We start from the raw sequence: 21422 nt of genomic DNA, 5'->3' as shown, positions 1-21422 counted from the left end.
GACCCAAGACCACTTACATATATATATTTTATATCATAAAAATGCATTTACACAGTATGAAACATAGCCAAAACGTGAACACTTTCAACATTACATCACAGCCTTCAGAATTCAAACTTTTTTTTTTTTTTGATTGACAAACTGAATTGAAGTGCTCTTTGTGGTTCGCAGTCGCTTGAGGGGACAGCGAGGACATGAATCAGAAAAGCACTGACAGCGAGTACCACAGTCCGCTGTGTCTCTTTACAGAGCGCCTACATGCTGAATGCAGAGTTTCTCTGACACCATTCCCTTGTCTGCTCATCAGGCGGGGCAGTTTCACATTTGTTGTTTATAAGAGCACTCAAGTCATACAATAAGAAAACTAGATTAGTTAGCAAATCGACGGTAATCATTTGAACTTTCACGTTCTCTGATGACACCCATATTGGTTAAAATGTAGGTCACCAGGTGAACCAAAAACTCCCCGCATTGCCCCTAGGTGTCTCTCCGCACACCTGTCAGGTGAGAGAGAGACCGCGCTGAAATTACCTTAACTATTCACTTCCCCATAAACACACTTATAAAAAACAGAATCATTCTTTACTGCAAGAAACATGTAATATAAGTAACCCTCAGACCATACTGAGAAAAAAAAAAATGTGTTTATATTTATATGTATATACCTTTATAAAAATTAGTCTTTGTTAATTATCTCAAGAATTCTTTTTTTTTATTTTTTTTTTTTAATCTTGCTGCCTGTCACTTCTTCTTGTGCTTCAGAACCGCAGGCCCATACATTCCTAACACAATGCAGCTCAGCGATGTGTGAAACGAAGCTGTTCACAACCTACAATATTCTGACTCGTAGTTTTCTGTCCCATTTAATGTTTATTTTTTCTGTCTGAATTGTGTTTCAGAGGTCAAACTGTGAAGACCAGAAGAGGTTATTTGAGTCTTTATTTATCAAGCACATTGTTTAAGAGTATCCCAGGATAACCAGTTTGATGTGTGCGGTTACTGTTCTTCAGGCTGTATTACCACATGAAGCTCTTTGCACTGCTGCAGTGAGACTGCATTATAACGACTGTCCACAAGATGGAGCTAATGTGCACTCATACCCAGTAAAAACACAAAGCCCTAACCCCGAACTGCACACATTGTTAATTACAGGGTCTATTCTCAGTCAACAATATCCTGATAAAACTGATTAATAACAAAACAATGAAGAAATAATAATAAAAATTCCAATTCCATTTAAAATTAATTCTCCAATTCCCATTCCCGGTCCTTACTTGGAATTGGAATTGATACAAAGGAATTGGGAATGTATTTTCAAAAGGAACTGGAAGTGAATAAAAGGCTGAATTGAGCCCAGCCCTGCTCACAAGATGTGAATCGAGGTCTCCACAATAGAACAGTTCTGCTTCTCCCCTTCCACGGAGCAGAAGCAAGTCCTCTAGCAGTGCTCTCAGGGTGCAGAGGGCTCAGCCCCGGGTCTCCCCACGCTCTCCTGGCTAGGTGTTTAGCTGCAGGAGAGGCGGTGCCTGTGGCTCAAGGGGTCCTGGGGCAGCTCCCCGAGGTAGCACCCTGCGCCCAAGGCCTCCTCTGCCAGCTCCAGCAGCGAGGGCAGGATGTCCTCCTCGTACTGCACCATCTCTGCTACGAGAGAGAGCGAGAGACAGAGGGGGGGGGGGGGGAGACAGAGAGCGAGAGCGCAAAAGGGGGTGGAAGAGAGCGAGAGAAAGACGTCACTGATGAACACCACCCCTGCTCAGGTATATGTAAGCAAGGTAATCATCGGGATGCTTTTCCACAATATCTAATCAAATAATTTAGCAGCCGTTTGAGAGACCCGTACCATTGACCTCCGGTGTCTGTGAGCAGCCGGGCTCCTTCCGCGCCGTCTTGTGTCGTTTCTGTACACAAACGACAAAGAGGGACAAGGGCAGCTTATTAATAACGTTCCTGTTTTTATGAATCATCCTGTTGTTCTTGTTATTGAGATGCTCACCATGTCCCAGGGCCTTGCCGTTTCCAGACAGGAGGGTCCCGGGCAGGGTGCTAAGAGCTGTGAGGGGAGAGAGGAGAGGCAGGGGTTATAATGAGAGCAATAGCTCTGACCAGAGCAGTACTCGTGCACAGGACAGGGCAGAGACACTCACATCCTGCAGCAGCTCCATGTTGACGTGCGGCGAGCTGGACAGAGAGCAGTGCTTCTGGGCTAGGTGGTCCACAATCTCCCCCCTGGGAGGGAAGCGAGAGGGAAGCATTAGTGCAGCACACTCGACAGGATTAACTAGAGGATGCAGAATGGGAGTTCAACAGGATAAGAAAGCTCAAGCTCTCTTGTAACAGCAGTGGAATCCCTGACTCTTTGTTCCGGTTAATCTCGGGTGATCTGCATTATTTGTTTGAGGATCGACGGTAGAGACATGCAGAAACACGCCCGTGGGCAGTATAGCGCCAGGCCGGTCCGTACCATTCTGTAGAGGCCTCCTCGGGCCCTGCAGTGCTGCTCTCCTCCAGCAGGGAGTGGTAGAGGTCACTGGGGGCGAGGGCACAGGGGGCAGCACTGGGCACCAGGTGGTCAATCTCCTGCTTCAATAGGGTCTCCGGCTCAGAGGGTCTCCAGTTAACATCGAACGCTCTGCAGAGAGAGGGAACCACACCAGTGATCAATCAACACACACACGCGCGCGGAGACAAAGCGCGCTTTCAGACCCACACACAGAAGCACACGCTCGCACAAACACAGACACACACCTTTCGTAGGACCCTACTGTTTTGTATTTATGCTGTATGTGTGTGTATTAATCATGTGTAAATAAGAAAGCAGTGGGTGTGCAGGCTGAGTTCCTGGCTGTGCAAAGTCGCTGGTCTTCGCTGGGGGATTCTAGAGGGAGCGTCATGTTGGCTCTGGCCTGGTTAGAGAGGCACAACCGCCAGGGATCGTTTCTCCTCATCGATGAAATAAAACGATTCCTTACTGAATCAACCCTCCCCTCCACTGTCTCCACCCCCCCTCGCCCCCCATACCCGCTGCGCCCGGGATCTCCCTGCCAGGGCCCCACTGCCCGTCGCTCCAGCACGTGTGTGATGTCAGAGATGATCACGCCCCCCGGGTACACGCTGCTGTTCTGCAGGTTCCCCTGGATAGCCGAGGGCTCCTGATCCGACTCAATTCTGATTGGACGGCTGTATTTGGGGCTGGAGTGGTAAATTCCGGAACTATTGTGCATTAAGGGCCTGCAGGACAGAGAGAGAGAGAGAGAGAGAACCAGGGACCTGCGCTGAGAGTCATCCCAACTCACCTGCGAAAGAAAACATTAGCTTTGCCTTTGTGTTCTAGGTTTTGTTTAAAGTTTATCACCCCTGTAACCCTATCCAGATACACTGCAGTGCGAGGTGATTTAACACTGGGAATCCTTACAGCTTCCTTTTGATTCCTGACACGCTCTTGGACTGCACCATGCTGGCGATGAAGTGAATGATCTGTTTAAAGAAGAGAGGGAGACGTTATTGAGCAGGGCAGGGTGCAGAGGTGTTATTGAGCAGGGCAGGGTGCAGAGGCGTTATTGAGCAGGGCAGGGTGCAGAGGCGTTATTGAGCAGGGCAGGGTGCAGAGGCGTTATTGAGCAGGGCAGGGTGCAGAGGCGTTATTGAGCAGGGCAGGGTGCAGAGGCGTTATTGAGAAGTGCAGGGTGCAGAGGCGTTATTGAGCAGGGCAGGGTGCAGAGGCGTTATTGAGCAGGGCAGGGTGCAGAGGCGTTATTGAGCAGGGCAGGGTGCAGAGGCGTTATTGAGAAGGGCAGGGTGCAGAGGCGTTATTGAGAAGGGCAGGGTGCAGAGGCGTTATTGAGCAGGGCAGGGTGCAGAGGCGTTATTGAGCAGGGCAGGGTGCAGAGGCGTTATTGAGCAGGGCAGGGTGCAGAGGCGTTATTGAGCAGGGCAGGGTGCAGAGGCGTTATTGAGAAGGGCAGGGTGCAGAGGCGTTATTGAGCAGGGCAGGGTGCAGAGGCGTTATTGAGCAGGGCAGGGTGCAGAGGCGTTATTGAGCAGGGCAGGGTGCAGGCTGCAGTTCAAACCTCTCCTCTCGGAGCTCTCACACTGCCCCGACCTCGCGCTCCTCACCTTGCGAGTGATTTTGTGTTGCTGGTGGTGCTTCTGTCTCAGAGAGGAAACTTCATTCCACAGGGTTTCATTCTCTCTGGGAAAACAAAAGAAAACAATAAAACACTATACTGATATCCCTCAGCTCTAACCACTAGGGTACACTGCCTCCCTCCACCCCCAGTCCCTCAGCTCTAACCACTAGGGCACACTGCCTCCCTCCATCCCCAGTCCCTCCGCTCTAACCCCTAGGGCACACTGCCTCCCTCCACCCCAGTCCCTCCACTCTAACCACTAGGGCACACTGCCTCCCTCCACCCCCAGTCCCTCCACTCTAACCACTAGGACACACTGCCTCCCTCCACCCCCAGTCCCTCCGCTCTAACCACTAGGGCACACTGCCTCCCTCCACCACCAGTCCCTCCACTCTAACCACTAGGGCACACTGCCTCCCTCCACCCCCAGTCCCTCCACTCTAACCACTAGGGCACACTGCCTCCCTCCACCACCAGTCCCTCCGCTCTAACCACTAGGGCACACTGCCTCCCTCCACCACCAGTCCCTCCACTCTAACCACTAGGACACACTGCCTCCCTCCACCCCCAGTCCCTCCACTCTAACCACTAGGGCACACTGCCTCCCTCCACCACCAGTCCCTCCACTCTAACCACTAGGGCACACTGCCTCCCTCCACCCCCAGTCCCTCCACTCTAACCACTAGGGCACACTGCCTCCCTCCACCCCCAGTCCCTCCACTCTAACCACTAGGACACACTGCCTCCCTCCACCCCCAGTCCCTCCACTCTAACCACTAGGACACACTGCCTCCCTCCACCCCCAGACCCTCCGCTCTAACCAAGTCACTTACTGTTTGATGGCCAGAAGCTTGGAATCAGCCACTTGCTGTCGACCTTTGACCTGCATGACTTCCAGCAGGATTTTGGACATCTCCTGCTGCTTCAGTTTGACCTCCTCCCCCCTGCTGATGGATACCTGGGGGAGGAGGTGGGGGAGAGTGAGCCAGCATGCTGCACTCTGTTGTATGAATACCAGTGGAACCAGCACAATGCACTGGATCATTTGAAAGCTTGCTCGAGGGATCTCACCTGGAATGACTCTAAGGATTTTTAAATAGTGTTGGGACCAACATGGAATTTTCATGTTTGAATATTCGTTCAAGATTTAGATATTCATTCATTTTCAAAATGTTATCAAAGCCATTATATGTAACATTGTATTAAAGTTGAAAAATATCCCAGAGCTGGTGCAGAGCTGGGGTTGTGTGTGTTTATGGCTCGGTGTGTGCACAGCTGGTTGTGTGTGTGTGTGTGTGTGGTTATGGCTCGGTGTGTGCACAGCTGGTTGTGTGTGTGTGTGTGGTTATGGCACGGTGTGTGCACAGCTGGACAGCGCTGCGCACCTTCCTCCTGATGTTCCCCAGCAGCTGGGTCTCTCCGCAGCGGAAGTGGGGGTGCTGGAACTCGATGACCTCCTCCTGCTCCCGGGGCAGCCCCATGTCAACATGAACCACTTTGTGGAACCCGTCTGCAACAGAAAGGAGGCAAAGCAGGGCGATTACTGACAGCAACGATTTCTAACTGTAGATGCCATTCTTATATTTACAATTATTATTATTTTGTATTTCACTGGAAAAGCCCAATGAGCTGCAACAGCTGGTTTCCAAAGGGAGTACCCTACAGAGTTTGAAAGCCTCGCTGGCTGATTTCAAACAAGAGGACGGTCTCCAGGTTAAGCAACGTACACATGTTGAGCTGCCGGACGAAGCTGGCCATGTTGTTGTGTTTGAAGTACAGCGGGAGGACCTCTTTGGAGAAACGCAGCTCGTTCGACACCAGGAAACAGGAGCCGTTCTGAAGAGAGAGAGGGAGAGAGGGAGGGAGGGAGAGGAGAGGGCACGAGACAACGCTGTAGTACACTAGAGCACAACTGCAATACAACATCTTTATATATTATATCTATAAATTACATACAGGGTGTTTCTAAGTCAGGATCATAGGCTCACTGTTAATACTGGCTGTCTGCCCATTTCTTTGTGTGAAACTAACCCTTTCATGCAGGAAATACACATATATATATATATATATATTTAATAGCTGAAAAAAGTAGTTTTGGACACAAATATCATTTTCAGTTTTCATTGCTTTATAAAAAATACAATAAAAATAAATAAATAAATAAATTTGGAAAAATGTCATGTTCATATGCGGATCATGCACTTGGGTCTTCCATGTGTCCCCATATAAAGATGCATGAAAGGGTTACGCCTCGAGGAGCTAATTCAGATCACTTTGATGTGTGCTGCAGATCATCCACAGGGTGTGGCCGTCCCATTTAACAGAGCGCAGCCCACCAGCACAATTTATAATACTGCCTTTAGAGCCTCAATGTCCCGATCAGCATATTATATCACACTGCCTATGAAGCCTGCCTTCATAGAAATCTCTATATATATACATATTCAAATCTAACTTCCTGTAGGAACTTCTACCAGCAACAACACAATGATGAAAATGGAACCAATAATAAAAGCATGGACACAGTGACACGACAGGTCGTTGCTATGGTTACTGTCTGAGCCCACACGCTTGGAAGCCTTGACCAGACCAGCTTAGAAGCTGTTGATGCAAGCACTAATGGACTTAAGTACGCAGGTAATGGAATGGATTAATCCCATTTAAAAGCAGCGCCGAGTTTTATAGACCAGAGGTGTTATTATACAGACAGCATGCGGCTCTGAGATACATTGAGCATTTTACCGCGGTGTTACGCAGTTCTCTGGGTAGCTCAGATGGTAGAGCACTGGATTCAAGTCACAAATGAAAGCAAGTTGTATCCCCAAGCTCTTCCACGGCAGTGAGATGACACAGTGGGCTAATTCATGAGCATGCTGTACTGTTCTTCCTTGGGGGAGTGGGATCACATCCAGCGCATCACTTCCTTTATTTTCAAAGAACGCGTTCATTTACCTTATAATCAGTGTGGAACAAGGTTTTCCAGTGGGAGCTGCTGCCGCAGTGGGCTAATCCCATGGCTTATCCTCCCTGAAAATGCCTGTTCAAATCCAGCTCCTGGAGTTCCTGAGAAGCAATGATGTTGGTTGTGTTTCCACAGATGGAGGAGGAGAGGACCTGTCCTAGGGAGGGAGGAGGACAAAGATGAATGGGGGGCCTGGCCCCCTGCCAGGGAAGAGAGTGGAAGGTGAGGGTGTTGCTACCTGACCAAAGAGGAAGGCAGTACTTCAAGTCTTTAAAAATGATTCTTATTGTGTGCATTCAATAATGTTATTGTACTCTCCTCCCTGGCAGGGGGGGTCAGATCTTTATCCTCCCCTCCATCTGTGGAAACACAACCAACATTATCAGTTACAACCAACACCACTGCTTACCTCAGGAACTCACCTCCAGGAGCTGGATTGGAAATGCCATCTTCAGAGAGAGAAGGCAGGGGATTAGCCCACTGCACTGCCAGCTCTCACAGGAAAGCCTTGTTCAACACTAAAGGTAAATAAACAAATTCTTTGAAAATAAAGGCAGGAATCAGCTGGACTGGAACCCAGCCCCACAAGGAGGACCAGTACAGGATAATAATGAATTAGGGAACTGTGCTATCTCACTGCCATGGAAGAGCTTGCTTTTCCATTGACAATATAGGAAATTAATCAAATGTTTGAAAATAAAGGAAGGAATCAGTCGGATCCTTCCTGAACAGGAATGGCGAGAGGGTTTTTAAACACCGGTGGAGTACTTCTATTATCAAAAGCATCAAAGAGCAAGACTGTGCTGAAATGAACACGAGTTCTTCAACCAAGCGCCCAAAGCACAGCGAGCTTGGAGACATGGTCCAGCTTGCAATGCTTTTCAAACAGATTGTTCTTGGAAATATACTGCAGAGCCTAGACATGGAATTCATGCAGCACCATGTGACTGACTTGACAGATCTCAGACTGGACCTGGCGTCTGATGAATACTGCACTCATGTGTACACCTAGCAGAGAACCACGCTGTCCTACCCTTACCACGTTTGACATTAATATGTGTGCTTTGTCAAGGTACTGCAAACATTAGTTAGAACAATTCTTGAGAACTGCGTTCTAATGTCCTTTAATCTTTAATATTGAATAACTGTGTTTAAGTGAACTATGTAATATGATCTGGAACGTATTGCAGAATATATGGCTGTATTTTAAAGGGTTTTAATATATCAAGTATTGTATAATTACACTATGCATAGATTAACAATTTATTATAAAACCATGTTCAATTTATTGGTGAAAATTGTCCTCGTTAAGTTTAAATGTATATGGCTATTTTTCAATTAATGATTAATTATTGGATTGATTGGTTTTTAATTGACAATCGCTGCAACACCTGATAGATAGATATTATATACACACACACACACACCGACACGATTTAAATCGCAAATGAAATGTTCATTGTTATGAATGCACTGTAGTTATATGTAAAATATTTACTACTGTGATTGATTTATTTAAATACGTGCTTGGAAAAACCCAGGAGCGCCTACGTGATAACAAACAAGCGCTTTGTTTTACAAGTGCGTCTATACTTGGAAATGCAAGTGTGCCACACGTAGCCCCAGCCTGGAAAGACACGAAGCAGACCCCAGTCTTTGCATCAGCCAATCCAGAATCCAGGTTCTTGGGGGGCGGGACTCGGTAAAAAGACTCCACCAATGAAGGTCAGCTAGTCCTGGACACACTCATTTTTTAAGGCAGTGTTTGGTGGCGCATTTAAATTGATATATGCAGACTGTACTAATAATAAACCTGATGCGCATTGCACAGTACTAGCGCAAACGCGCCTGCTCTTCACAAACCAATTCTTCATGTTTTCATATTCACAGTTTAAACAAAAAGCATTTTTAAAACCTTGATTTTTTTTTTTATTTCATCACAAAGAAAACGCGTGTTTTCCCTGATTTTGATACGTGCCCCACACGTAATCGCTGCGCTGTATTCTATTTACAAATACGTACACTCGCGCATTTACAACACTGTACACAATGAATGGTAAAAAAAAACACTACCTGTATCACCATAAGGCAGTACACGTTACGGTATTATAAGATCGCGCATTGCATAATTCAAGGGAATTTAAAACATAAATAATTCTAATGTTCGCTACTGGCACAGATCTGGCACGACCACGCCCACAGATCATGCTTCAGCGCGGCCAGAATTCTAGTGACGCAGTTGGTATTCCACTCGTATCAAAGCAGTTCTAACAAAAATCATACTAATAAAAACTGCAGGCATCTGCGTATGAATAGAGATATTTTTGCTTAGGTACTCGATCGCGAGTTTGGACGTATTGGTTTCGCTGGAAGTTCAAACGGCACGGAAAATGACACACACACCTGGCAGAATTTCTTCATTACATTTCATACAGCCCGCTGTAACATATTCTACTCACTCGACTCCAGCAAATGAGATCATTTGTTGAATGATCCTCCACCAAAGCCCACAGTTTGCTCAGAAATCCGGGTACACTGAAATTCTGCTTCATGGTTATTCAAAAGAGCACGTTCTCAATATATAGCGTTAAACAATGTTTTATTTTTTTATTTTTTTGTTATTTGTTTCCCAGATGATAAAAAATATTTATTGGAGGCAAAAACACCTTATTTTTTCTCTACCCTCGGTTTTCCTCCTACACAGCTAATAATACTGTCTAAATAGTTCACTCCTATCTTTCCAAAGTATCCCGCGACTCTGTTTTACAAGGACCTGTCTGCTAAACTGCATGCTCTATAAAACGTGAGGGGCGGCCCGCGGCACGCCCACTCCCCTCACTCTCCAATCACAGGTCACGGGCCTTGCCGCTCTAACCAATGGGAACCAAGGAACATGTTTGAGGCGCTCACGTGCATGTTGTTTTCTGTTCTACTCATGTTTGAAGATTGCATGCATGCATGTGGCGTGCAGGACATACTGTTTAGCAGGGAACTCGGGGAACTAATTAAAACAAAACAGACTGGAATACAAACATGGAAATAGAGTTTAACACTTGTGTCACCTGGAAAGTCAAACCGAGTAATGCACTGTTCTTTGAATTTGTGAGCCCGCAAATTCAATAGTATAGGCCCAAGGGGAGCTGAGAGCAGGCAAATTCAAAAATATAGTATTGTGAGCTTGGTACTGGTGGGATGGCAAATGTGGTATATAAGTTAAATATTTATACTGCAGATCGGATGAGTGCAAATTGAATTACACAGTGTTTGGTTTTTGAGAGGTAGAAATATCAAGTGCTATTCTGTCTCTGATGAAGTGATGCATAGGGTATCCTGCCCCATTAAATGCTGCTAAACTGCCCCGCTCCTCCCCTTTCTCGGTAGATGGGGGTGACATTGTGGAATGGCTTCCCCGAGGTTCCAGTCGTTTTGCTGTTTCCAAGACGCCGCCTCTGCCGGACTCGTGAGCTTGAACACGGCTGCCTATCATCGGCTCAGCGTGGCCTGCGCGTTCCTGTCGCTGATCGGGGTGGGGGTTCACAACCTGCCCAGACTGTGGAGCGAGTACCGGCGACGGCGGCTGAAGCGAGCCGACCCCCCGCGCCCCGGGAGTCAGGACCGGGTAGCCTTCATCATCACAGCCTGTAACTTTGTCGGCTGCGCCGGTGAGAAAATGAATTCCGTTTTGAAGAAACAAATTCTTTGTGTTTTTGTTTTCTTTTTAAAAGAACTTTTTGTAACTTACTGTTTTTTTCTTTAAATGAACGAAAACAAAACAGAATAATAAATAAATAAATAAATAAATAGAAATGTAACAAAGTATCGTTACAACAAGGGGGGAAAGAGTGTGCCTTCCCTGAGCCAAAACACAGCTTACTTTTTATGACCTTAACTAGCTACAGTACTGTAGGTAATGTGTACAAATCGCGGAGCAAACTGGAGGTGAAACTCCGGAAGAAAGCGCAGACTGGGTCACACCCAGCAGCTTGAATTGTGCATTGACAGGAATCCTGGTGCGGTCCGCCGTGTGGCTCTCCTTTATCCAGCAGGCACTGCCCAGGGAGCAGACCGTGTGGCTCGGGAGTTTCTGCGTCCTCAGCTCGGTAAAGAAAGTTATTTATTTATTTATTTTGTTCCTGTCATTTTGTCATGCTCCTCAGCATAAAGTGACATCCTTGTCTTACCAGTCTATGTGGTGTGTTAGCCGCAGCACCGTTATCATTGATGCTACTTTTGTTTGTGTAAACACTTCCTGGTCTTTTTGTCTCTGAAGTCTGATTCCAGCTGTTTTGGAGTGAAATTGACCTAAAGCACAGGACGTTATTGGGGTACCTGGAAGCAACCGTCATTTTTAATCTATAGCGCTGTTTTTGAAATGTTGAAATATCCTGAATGAAAGTATGTCAAAGGCGGACTGCTTCTAAAGATGAAAATACAAGACTTTATAAGCTCGTATTAACACCTGAAATGGGTGAACGTGCTTTGCAACAGGAGACTCATTTCCATACCTGCTGTATTAAATGATCTTTACTGAACCCCGCAGCTGTGGATCCAGTTCTTCCTGCAGGGCGCTCAGGTCTGGTGGACGCTGTTTTATGCCATCGAGGTGTATCGGCAGGTACAGGAACCCACGACGCCGCGGTGAGGAAGCAGCGCGATCTGCAACAAAAAACACTAAAGGCTGACATCGTGTGCGTTGTTCATGCACGTGCTAAAACAGAAAACATTGCATGCAATGAGTGACTCGCGTAGAATATGTATGTATGTCTGTCTGTCTGTCTGTATAATGGATTGCGGTTTGGTTCGTTGCCTCTACAGTTCGATGATTCTTTATCACGTGCTGTCCTGGGGACTGTCCGCCATCATCTGTGTTCCTGGGTTGTCTCTCCTGTTCCAGACTCCAGTCTCCAGGTAACACGGTGTGTGAAGGCAGGGTTGGAAGAAGGGTTACCAGGTGAACACTGGCACAGTTCAGGATTTTTTTTTTTTTGCTTCGCAGTGGCTTTTGGTACTTGTAGTCCTTCAGGAGACCGCACCCGAATGCATTGAGTTTAAAAGCCATGTGGTCGTACTGTAGGAGTCTGATAATGGAGTGCGTTGCTTTTATTAATGGCGTTTTCTTTGGGATTGAGAGAGTGTGTTTTAACGAGAGTCTCTCCTCTGTAGCTGCGAGAGGAATCTGAAGTATGCAATCCCTCACTACCTGGCCACATACCTGCCTCTCCTCCTCGTGCTGCTGGCCAACCCACCCCTTCTGTCCAGGACCCTGGCTTCAGGTCGGGGTGTCTGTCTACTTACTTGTTTTTTTTTCAACAATGGAATTATAATAAATCTAACAATGCTCCTTTCCTCAATTTTCAAAACATGCACTATTATGCAGAAATACCAGAATCTGCCCTTACAGAAATGCAGGTATTAAACAAGGTGGTAGCAGTAGTGTGAATAAGGTGGATTTCATTATTTTAGAAATGTTGCATGCAGGGATGGCAATAAGACTCCCATTGCATAGCAGTTTCACCCATTCCAACACATGCTTGATTAGACCCAGTGTACAGGTAACAAGCTCAGGCGAGTCTTCATAAACTCTTAGTAAAACCAGGAGTGGGTCACACTGCTTTGCATTGGGAGTATTCTTTGCATCCCTGGTTGCATGTATTGGCGACTGTCATTCAGTGAATGATTGAGTTTGTCGGATGGGGCTTGTTGTTTTGGAAGAGCACGGAGAATTACGCCTCGCTGTCTTGCGCTTGAACAGTGTCGACTCTCCTGAAGCAGCAGAGCGGCTCCTACACTGCCAGCGAGAGGCTCCAGATGAAAAACATCAGGCAACGCTTCCTGAAGATCATGGTCGCCTTTACTGTGTGGTGAGTGTGGGGGTGTGTCTCCCTCTAGTGGCCGCCAACAGTTACTGCAATAATAACACAACTCTGCTGTGCTGCCTGTAAACCAACACGAGCCAGTAGGGGATCCCCCAGTGGATGTTTCACTGCTCACCTTCAGCTGCTGTGACTCCTTCAATACATTCCACGCCGCAGTGCATAGCCTTGTTATAAACTGGTGACCCCTGTCTGTGTCTCTGTCCAGCTGGCTGCCTAACGTCCTCAGCGAGGCACTGCTGCTCCTAATTGACACGGACCTTGCCTGGAGCTCCGCCCCCTCACAGGCCCTGCGATCAGCAGCCCTCACCACCTGGGTGCTCACGGTAACATCTCCTAGCAACCACCAGCTAGAGTTCCCTGTCCACTGTGAGTTTACACTCGGAGCACACGCCAACTGGCCCTGTGATCTTGGTCAACGAGCTCAAAATGATCATGTGTGAGATATCAAAGTACACGAGAGATGCTTTAGCACAGTCTTCCTCAGCACTGGTACCTAAATGCAAAACGCTTGTTTGAAATCACACCGATGTGGGCTTGCAGTAGTTCAAACACAAACCACAGTGGTGGTTGCGGTGGCCTGCACTTTCGGGGTGCATGGGGAGAGGTGACGGGTATGTGTTTTGTTCCAGGCTGTTCTGAACCCCATGTACGCCTTCCTCCAGTCCCTTGCTTTCCACAAGTGGACAGGCTGCGGTCTCGATGTTTGCACGTGGGGGCTCTATTGCAAGGTGGAGCAGTGCTGCTGCAGGGGAAAGGGGGAGGAGGAAGAGGGCGAGACAGAGAGCGAGTCTGAGGTTCCCATGGAAAACATCCTCAAACCCCAGAGCATGGTCGGACACTGGGATTCTCTCAATCGACAGGTCCAGCAGCCTGCCTCTCAGTCAGGTAGGAGTGAGGTGGAGACAGCCAGCAGTGTCCTGCACACTCCCCTTCACAGTACACAGTAAACGCCACCTTGCTCAAACACGCTTTCACCTAAGATTCCCTTTGCACAGCAGGTTGATCCGTTCCTGGTTGTACTATGAGTTTAGTAAGACACACCTGAGCTGATTAGCTGTACACTGTGGCTGATCAGGCTTGTATTAAAACCTGGAATGGATGAAACTGCTATGCATCAGGAGGAGTCTTCCCATCCCTGCTTCCGTCTCTTTCAGGCTGCAGCAGCTCAGACGTGGAGGGCAAGGCGCTCTGGCTGGTCACGGCTTGCTGCTCCAAGAGCGCCCTGCTGGCAGCCGAACTGCAGCTGAGTGCACAGAGGACCCGAGCCTTGACTGGACTAAAGGCTTAGACATGCTGGACAGGAATATATATCCTCATAAAACTTCATTTATTATGTACTGTAATCCATATTGTTTCTCCTACTTGAAGAGTGATATGAAATCTGCACTACTTTTGTCCCAGCAGCAAGGAAAATGCAAGATCTTAATTGGGAGCTGCTTCTTTGTAGTGCTGGATCGCTAACACCACAAATTCTTGAGATAATGTTTAGGAAACCTTAAAAACCGAATCTTTATCTTGTAAATGTTTTCTGTATTTCAATGAATGAATTGTTAGTCCTAACAGAATAAATACAAAAGCATTCTTCAGTGCCCTCTGCTGGAGTTAAACCCTAATCGCTTGCTCACGTTAATTTTCTTCTCCCTGTAATTCTAAGAGCAGTGGTGTCTGTAGTGCCTGTAGGAATCCACGCTTTGTAGTTTTCAGTACTTCAACACCTCGAGGGGGACAGCTACTGGAAGTTACTTAAATCTGCACAACCGCAGTGTAGCTTCAAAATGACCTAGTGGGAACACAGCGGCGTTTAACTGAATCTGGAACTCAGGAAAGATCTAGAAGAGGAACACCCAGGCAGGCAGTTCTTGAGATAACTGGAACACTGCACCTTGATCAAGCCAGCAAGGCACGCAGCTGGGGAGTATTCAAGTGATCTAAACAGTACTGCCATTGCAGTGTAACCCCAGGAACAGCAGCCTGGGCTTCTACGAGGAGTACAGGTGCACCCCATTACAGTGGAGCGACTACACTGTATTTAAAGATTAAAGGGTTCAGATCAATTGAGCAGACCCTGGTATCTCACCCCTTCAGTTAGGTTCTGACAAGATCCAAGGTAATTCTCTCAGGATCACGACAGTTCCATTTGGTAATTGTATCTCCTCATTAAACCACCGTCCTGTAGGTGGCTAAGTTTTAGAGACTTCTTTTTATTAACTTTGATGCCAAAGGAAGTGTGTCTTTGTGGCGGGCAACTGAATAAAATGGTCTACCCCAGAATTAAAGTGAAAAGTCTGAGGAAATGAAACAAAACGGGGGGGGGGGGGGGCGTATTTAAATGAAGGGTCGTGGAAGAACGTTATGTTATTGACGATAGAGTAAGATGTAACTACACCTTTTAAGATCGAAACCTTTGCAGGGCATTTTGATGCAGTACATTAATGCACTTTAAATTCTTTTAATGTCCCCCGAGCACAAAACGAAAAAAGAAAAACAAATGGCTATAAAATTAAATTTTATTAGAAACTTTATACTAGCCTAACAAGTATTCTCCAGGATCTGAGCAACAGTTACAGGCAGATTTCACATCCCTCCGCCCGTTCACTCTCGCACCCACAAAACTGATTCAAGGGAGACGGGTTTGAAAAGACTCAAGCTGAGCTTCTGTGTGAACGAAATGAAAAACACCAGCAGCAAAGCGTGAGCTTCAGAGATTTCATTAGGAAGCTTGTAGTAGATTTAACTGAAAAATAAAAAAATCAATCAGCAGGAAAACTTTACAGATCAGAATCCCGAATGATTCTGTGTCTGAAGATGATCAGAACATGGAAACACAGCGAGACAGGGCAGTCATTAAAAATAACAGCAGTATTAACTGGAATAATAAAACAAACATAAATAAAACAATATGAAAAAAAAAACACTTTATTGAGATTTCATTATTAAAAGTAAATAAAAATAATTAACACCAGTTTCATTTGCACATGATCCCACGACACGGCCAAGCCCTGGGTTTCAGAACTTCTCTTGTTAAGGGATATGTTTTTTAAATGACCAGGTCAGAGCGCTGGTAAATCTGCTCTGAACTAAGCGATTCTCATCACAGCATGGATAAGGGTGCAGTCAGTCTTGGTTCGTTTGGGCTGGTTATTTCAAAGCGAGTGCGGTTCAGTTCATTTTGGAAGCAAATGAGAACGCTCCAAAATAACTCAGTCCCTTTCAGAGTTCCTTTGAAAGGAACTGAACAGAGTTCTTCTCAAGAGGTGATCTTGGTCCGTTTGGGCAAAAGGACTGAGTTTGGTTTGTTTGCTTCAGTGCAATGTGGAAGCACAGTCAGTCACCCCTGAGTCTGTAGGTTCACGAACGCAAGTTGTTCATGCAGTAAGGGAGGAACAGTTTATTTGAACCACCAAACTGCTGGCTCCTGATCATTTCAATAAGGCAGTTCTGAAACCCAGGACTGGGTGCAGCACGGCTAGTGCACATTTCTAGCCAGGTTATGAACTTGCTGCTGAAATATTTGGATGCAACAGTATTGTGAATGCTGGAGGATCAGGTGCAACACGTGCAAAGGGAAGCACAGCAAGAGAACAGTCCTGTTACTAGCAAGGATGGGCTGCCTCGTGAATCCAAACGATGCAGAAGTGACAAGGTCAAATATACAAAGATACTCCAATGAATCTTTAAGGCTCAATTCACTGTTCATTAAAACATTGTGCAGACAAAGAAAAAGAACAAGGCAAGGAGTATCTAATACTGTATTGAATTAAACAAACACTTTTTAAATGAAAAAAAAAAGCATTTATTAAATTGAGGGAAGGGATATAAAAAGGGGGACTCTTGCATACTAATATTGTTAACTCTGGAAGAATAACAGTGTAAAAGAAAAAAAAAAACGAGTGAAGGGTAGAAAGAACAAAAGAAAGCAGAGATGTTGTTCTAGCACCTCCTTGGAAAACGCCCCTCCATACCAGAACACACTTCGATTTTCTTTCTTTCTTTGAATTACGATATTATATTAAAACTATTTAAAGGTAGACAGAAAAAAAATTAAAAACAGCCAGTACGTGTGCTCTGTAGTATGAAGCAGCCCGCTGGAGCGGCTCACCCAATTGGCTTGTTTGTTGGCAAGCACGGGCCCCGGCACACAGATCGGGGTTCAAGGCTCAGATCTGCACCTGATGGGCTAGTTAAGGTCTTCAATGCAGCGGCTGTGCGAGGTTTCCTCCGAGATAACGTATCTGCAGGGGGGAGAAAGAGAGAGAGAGAGAGAGAAGAAACGCTGAAGGCCTGACGCACAGGAAGATCTGATCATAGACTCCAGATCTACGATCACACATGACTCTGCAGACGAGAGAGAGTTCTAGAGGAAAGGAGTGTGCTGAACATGCTCCAGTTGTTTAACCCTTTCATGTGTTTTGGACACATATATAATGTATTTGTTTTCCATTGCTTTATATGGGGGACCACAACAAGCTGGTCTACATAGGATTTGATACACATGGGTGAAAAAAAACTGAAACTAAAAATAATAACATGTCAATTGACCAGTTCCTTTCTGCAGATATGCCCCCACGGTAATTCCATTACAGGTAAAACATTTTTTGGGGCGTCGCGTGTACACAAAATTCCCCTCTTGTACACCGTTGTCCTTTAGACAGATTTAGTGGGTCAGGGTCAACGACACGTTCATGGAAGTTCTGGCAGTAAACTTTCTCCGAGCAACACAACAACATGAATCTGTGCTGGAGAATCACAACAAATGATCACACATAGACGGAGCAACGTCTAAAATGGGGAATCACTTGGCAGATGCACTCGTGTCACTTTCCAGGATCTGGGGACCCCCTCCTCTCCCGACAGTGTGCACAGAAACAGGCAGCCAATGCAACACAGCGTGGGGGGGGGGGGGTTCAAGCAGCTGGGGGGGCTGTTTCCTGTTTTGAAACAACTCAGGATGTGAGCCTCCAGTTTCCTTTCTCTCGCTCTCTCTGAAATGTTTCCAGTGTTTACTGAGTGTGCTCTTCATGCACAATTCTTTCTGTGATGTGTATGATAGCAGCTGTGCCAACTATGCACCTCCCAGCCCACAAGCACACTGCAAGAGGCAACACAGAACCATTTAGAGTAGGTTTGTTTTTCCCCTCATTGCCTTAATCTCTGGAACCTAGTTCAAACCTAGCAGAGGAATGACACATTTACCCTGTACATCTTACAAGAGATATGAGCATCCCACCTCTGCAAATGCTTTGAAAAGAGGAAACCTCAATTAGGAGCCAGTGGAATAAACGCACTACCTAGTTTTGTTCCTGTGCATGGCTGGAAAGCAGACGTGATTTCCAAAACAGAAAACCTGACAAAAAAATAACAAGCGACCTCCGCAGTGCAGTCTGTCCAATTAAGCCTACATCGCAGAAACCACACAGCACTAAAGCTGCTATAAAAGAGAACAGCTCCATACATAAAATCAAATCTTAGGGCAAGACAAACTACCTTCTTTTTCCTGTCTCTCGGGTCTAACCAGCTCTACCTCCCTCGACCCACACTTCCTGCCCTGCGGTCACGACTGCGTGCCGGCTCACCTGTTTTTGGTGTGGCCACGGTTCCAGGTCCTCCCTGCTGGGCCCTCACTGGACGACACAGGTGGTGCAGCACTGGTCCTGCTTCTCGGGCAGCGAGGCGTAGTTCATCTGCCGCACAATCTCAGCAAACAGTTCATCCACCATGGTCTTGCTCTTGGCAGAGGTCTCCATGAAGGGGCAGCCCCACTCCTGGGCCAGGGCGCGCCCGTCCGCCCCCGACACCTCGCGCTCACTCTCCAGGTCCACCTTGTTCCCCACCAGGATCAGCGGCACCTTCTCGTAGCGCTTCACTCGCACGATCTGGTCCCTCATGGGCCGGATGTCCTGCAGTTTGCGGGATATTAAAAAGGGTTAGTGAAATAAATCAGGGAAGGACATGGACTGGAGTGCATCACGCAAAATCAAATCCCTATCATTGTTCTGGCTGGGGATTGCATGGGTGCAGCAGCTTGCACAGATTCTGCAATCCTGCTATCCAGGAAGGGTTTTACCTTGCTTAAAATCACACTCCAGCATTCCCAATGGCAGGCGGTTTATTTGCAAGCCTGACAGGTAGAAACGACCCTAACTTACTCAGGGTCAGGTCTGTTCTCCTGGGGCATGACCATGATCTGCCAGCGTCACACAGCTGAGCTTGTTACCTATAAACTGGGGCTAGTCAAGCTCCTATTAAAACCTGGAATGGGTGAAACTGCTATGCAACAGGAGAAGTCTTCAGAGGTGTGTGCAGCACTGAGACACGTGGAAGGCGCTCTCCTGTATTAATGCCAGCTCTTTACTCCTCTACTTTCACCCTCGTTTAGAGAAGGCAGCTTATTTACAGGTTTGTCTTTCTACAGTGGCTCAAGAAGGAAACTGAATTTCCTGTTCAGACGGAGCACTCAAACTAAACGAGCAGCAAAGGTGAAAATAACTTCCCAGACGCACATGTTGCGTGTCCTTGTATATCGATGAGAAGAGGGAGACAGAGAGACTGAATCACATGTGGGGTAATACAGGTGCACAGCTTGGAATCTGCACAACAAAACAAGAACGTCAAAGCACTTTGAAATACATTCAATACAGCTTACACGCGAGCAAATTCAGTGACTTCCTTGAAAGAGTTTCAGTCTGGACACATTACAGAGCAGAGTCACGAAAATAATTCGGAGATCATGACAGACTACATTGGGACAGACATGCAGTGTTAAAAGCCATCACTAAAAAAAAAAAAAAGTAACAAATATATACATGGGTAGTAATGGCCGTGTAATAGGATCACCGGGAATGGCTCACACGGTGTAACTGGGACCCTTCGTATTTCCATGGAAATCCCCGTGCTCTCACCTGGAAGGATTGCTGGTTGACAAGGCTGTACACCAGTATGAACCCCTGGCCATTCTTGATGTACAGGTCCCGCATAGAGGCGAACTGCTCTGTCCCCGCCGTGTCTAGGATCTCCAGGACCGAGGGCGAGGAGTCCACCTCGATCTCTTTCCGATAGAAATCTTCGATGGTCGGGTCATACTTCTCGATAAACGTGCCAGTCACGAACTGCACCGTGAGCGCCGACTTGCCCACCCCTCCGCTCCCCAGCACCACAACTTTGTACTCCCTCATCGGAGTCCCGGTAACAAACCAGCACTGTGGGTGCTGACGTCTACAATACACGAATTGAAATATTGAAAATGCTACTAAACAAAAAAAAAAAAAAAGAGGTCTATAAAGCGTCAGTCCTATGCCCCTTCATCGTGTTTCAACTAACGACAATTACTACTACAAGCGAATACTGAAACTCTGAAACCAAATCACAGATTGAAATCTTTAAATTAGAAATCTAGCTATCTTGTTTACATTTAGCGAGGCGTTATTGCTTTTTTTATTTCAAAAATAAATAATGAAAATACATATATATTTAAAAAGGCAACTGCTTTATTATTATTTGATTTATTAGTAGTATTTAAAGCGACAAGAAGAATAATAAAGTGTGTATATTTCTGTGCACTACCCACTCACAAAACGGCGCTGTAGCGGATAGGCCAGAAGCAAATACTGCACTCCTAATATTGCAGACAGGAAGACAGGAGATACTGTTTGAACATTCAACCCCAGAATTGTTAAATACGAATAGCCTATAAAATTAAGCTGTGCACAACTACAGCACTAATAGCTATTTTGTTTTTCGCTGCACTGGTTTTAATGTGATCGTAGGTAACTGGCGCAAACACCGTAACGATTATGTGTTTAAAAAAAAAAAAAAATCTAAAGATTTTGTGTACACAGCAGGAGCAGTTCTGCAAGTTTGTTACGCCTTAAAAAAAATGCATATAAAAACAAGATATAACCGCGATCGAGATACCTTCCTTCTGCTTCCTGTGCGATTCTGTTTTTATTTACAACAACAAAATGCCGAAATTTGAAAAATAACAACAAATTAAAAAGGTGGTGAATTCTCTGAAACAATCAGACGAGAACACACGGCGACTTGCATGCGGCTGGCTGGCGGCCCCCTCGCTGGATATGTATTTTTTTCTCATTTAAAGGTTTAATTTCACTCCATTGTTGCAGACCCTCGTCCCTCTGTTTGCGTTGAAACTGAAACTCGCCCTCCCTCTCTCTCTCTCTCTCGATCGGGGGCCTGAAACCGGAAACAGCGCTCACAAATCTTCAATCAGCACTGCTGACGAGATCTTGCAAGGAAATAAAAAACCTTCCTAGAGAACATATAGAAATCTCTATGGTTCTTGTAATGTATGGATAACCGCCCTTGCGCTCATGCACTCTATGGTGGAAGAGATCGTGCGCCACCTGGCGTTTCAGTGTATTTTTACAGAACCTACTGAAATCTGAAAGCTCGTAAAGATTGCAACGAGCAGGGCGGTTTCAATTGAAGGATCGGGGCAAA

The 21422-nt window shown here is 46.3% G+C and overlaps 3 protein-coding genes across 9 annotated transcripts; 1 reads left to right on the top strand and 2 right to left on the bottom strand.

Annotated features, from left to right (window-relative positions):
• Positions 1 to 9: 9 nt before the first annotated feature.
• Positions 10 to 9871, bottom strand: LOC131697843 (heat shock factor protein 2-like). Of its 6 annotated transcripts, XM_058989456.1 has the most exons (14): positions 9549 to 9871; positions 7499 to 7607; positions 7080 to 7246; positions 5855 to 5963; positions 5513 to 5637; positions 4961 to 5085; positions 4114 to 4189; positions 3413 to 3474; positions 3019 to 3228; positions 2462 to 2629; positions 2145 to 2226; positions 1994 to 2050; positions 1841 to 1898; positions 10 to 1641 (listed from the first exon to the last, which is right to left on the bottom strand). In XM_058989456.1, the coding sequence occupies exons 3-14, from the start codon at positions 7140 to 7142 to the stop codon at positions 1505 to 1507; spliced, it is 1272 nt and encodes a 423-aa protein (XP_058845439.1). In that variant the 5' UTR covers positions 7143 to 7246; positions 7499 to 7607; positions 9549 to 9871; the 3' UTR covers positions 10 to 1504. The 6 variants fall into 6 exon arrangements, with proteins under 6 accessions (XP_058845439.1, XP_058845438.1, XP_058845437.1 ...); XM_058989455.1 differs by having other exon boundaries at positions 7080 to 7607; XM_058989454.1 differs by lacking the exons at positions 7080 to 7246; positions 7499 to 7607 and having other exon boundaries at positions 10 to 1638.
• A 158-nt stretch (positions 9872 to 10029) lies between these two features.
• LOC117963505 (G-protein coupled receptor 143-like) lies at positions 10030 to 14578 on the top strand. 2 transcript variants are annotated; one of them, XM_058989452.1, is made up of 9 exons: positions 10035 to 10751; positions 11092 to 11189; positions 11630 to 11727; positions 11905 to 11997; positions 12253 to 12362; positions 12842 to 12950; positions 13171 to 13288; positions 13595 to 13850; positions 14120 to 14578. In XM_058989452.1, exons 1-9 carry the CDS (start codon positions 10490 to 10492, stop codon positions 14251 to 14253), a joined length of 1278 nt encoding a protein of 425 aa, XP_058845435.1. In that variant the 5' UTR covers positions 10035 to 10489; the 3' UTR covers positions 14254 to 14578. The 2 variants fall into 2 exon arrangements, with proteins under 2 accessions (XP_034759692.2, XP_058845435.1); XM_034903801.2 differs by lacking the exon at positions 11905 to 11997 and having other exon boundaries at positions 10030 to 10751.
• Positions 14579 to 15454: 876 nt separating this feature from the next.
• Positions 15455 to 21287, bottom strand: LOC117963344 (ras-related protein Rap-2c). The gene is made up of 3 exons (XM_034903137.2): positions 19865 to 21287; positions 18539 to 18862; positions 15455 to 17197 (listed from the first exon to the last, which is right to left on the bottom strand). The coding sequence occupies exons 1-2, from the start codon at positions 20135 to 20137 to the stop codon at positions 18584 to 18586; spliced, it is 552 nt and encodes a 183-aa protein (XP_034759028.1). The 5' UTR covers positions 20138 to 21287; the 3' UTR covers positions 15455 to 17197; positions 18539 to 18583.
• Positions 21288 to 21422: the final 135 nt, after the last annotated feature.

Source organism: Acipenser ruthenus, chromosome 16 (assembly GCF_902713425.1).
Source record: "Acipenser ruthenus chromosome 16, fAciRut3.2 maternal haplotype, whole genome shotgun sequence".
In the NCBI taxonomy this organism is placed as follows: domain Eukaryota; kingdom Metazoa; phylum Chordata; class Actinopteri; order Acipenseriformes; family Acipenseridae; genus Acipenser; species Acipenser ruthenus.
Note: the sequence above shows the minus strand (reverse complement) of the source record. Positions and strands in the feature narration are given on the sequence as shown.

Coding starts and splice junctions, on each gene's coding strand:
- LOC131697843 (XM_058989453.1), bottom strand. CDS start 9,641: ATGAAGCAGAATTTCAGTGTACCCGGATTTCTGAGCAAACTGTGGGCT. Junction 5,638..5,854: donor CGTCCGGCAGCTCAACATGT/GTACGTTGCTTA, acceptor TTTCTGTTGCAG/ACGGGTTCCACAAAGTGGTT. Junction 1,642..1,840: donor ACAGACACCGGAGGTCAATG/GTACGGGTCTCT, acceptor TCTCTCTCGTAG/CAGAGATGGTGCAGTACGAG.
- LOC117963505 (XM_058989452.1), top strand. CDS start 10,490: ATGGCTTCCCCGAGGTTCCAGTCGTTTTGCTGTTTCCAAGACGCCGCC. Junction 12,363..12,841: donor GTCCAGGACCCTGGCTTCAG/GTCGGGGTGTCT, acceptor GCGCTTGAACAG/TGTCGACTCTCCTGAAGCAG. Junction 13,289..13,594: donor TCACCACCTGGGTGCTCACG/GTAACATCTCCT, acceptor GTTTTGTTCCAG/GCTGTTCTGAACCCCATGTA.
- LOC117963344 (XM_034903137.2), bottom strand. CDS start 20,137: ATGAGGGAGTACAAAGTTGTGGTGCTGGGGAGCGGAGGGGTGGGCAAG. Junction 18,863..19,864: donor TCAACCAGCAATCCTTCCAG/GTGAGAGCACGG, acceptor CGCAAACTGCAG/GACATCCGGCCCATGAGGGA.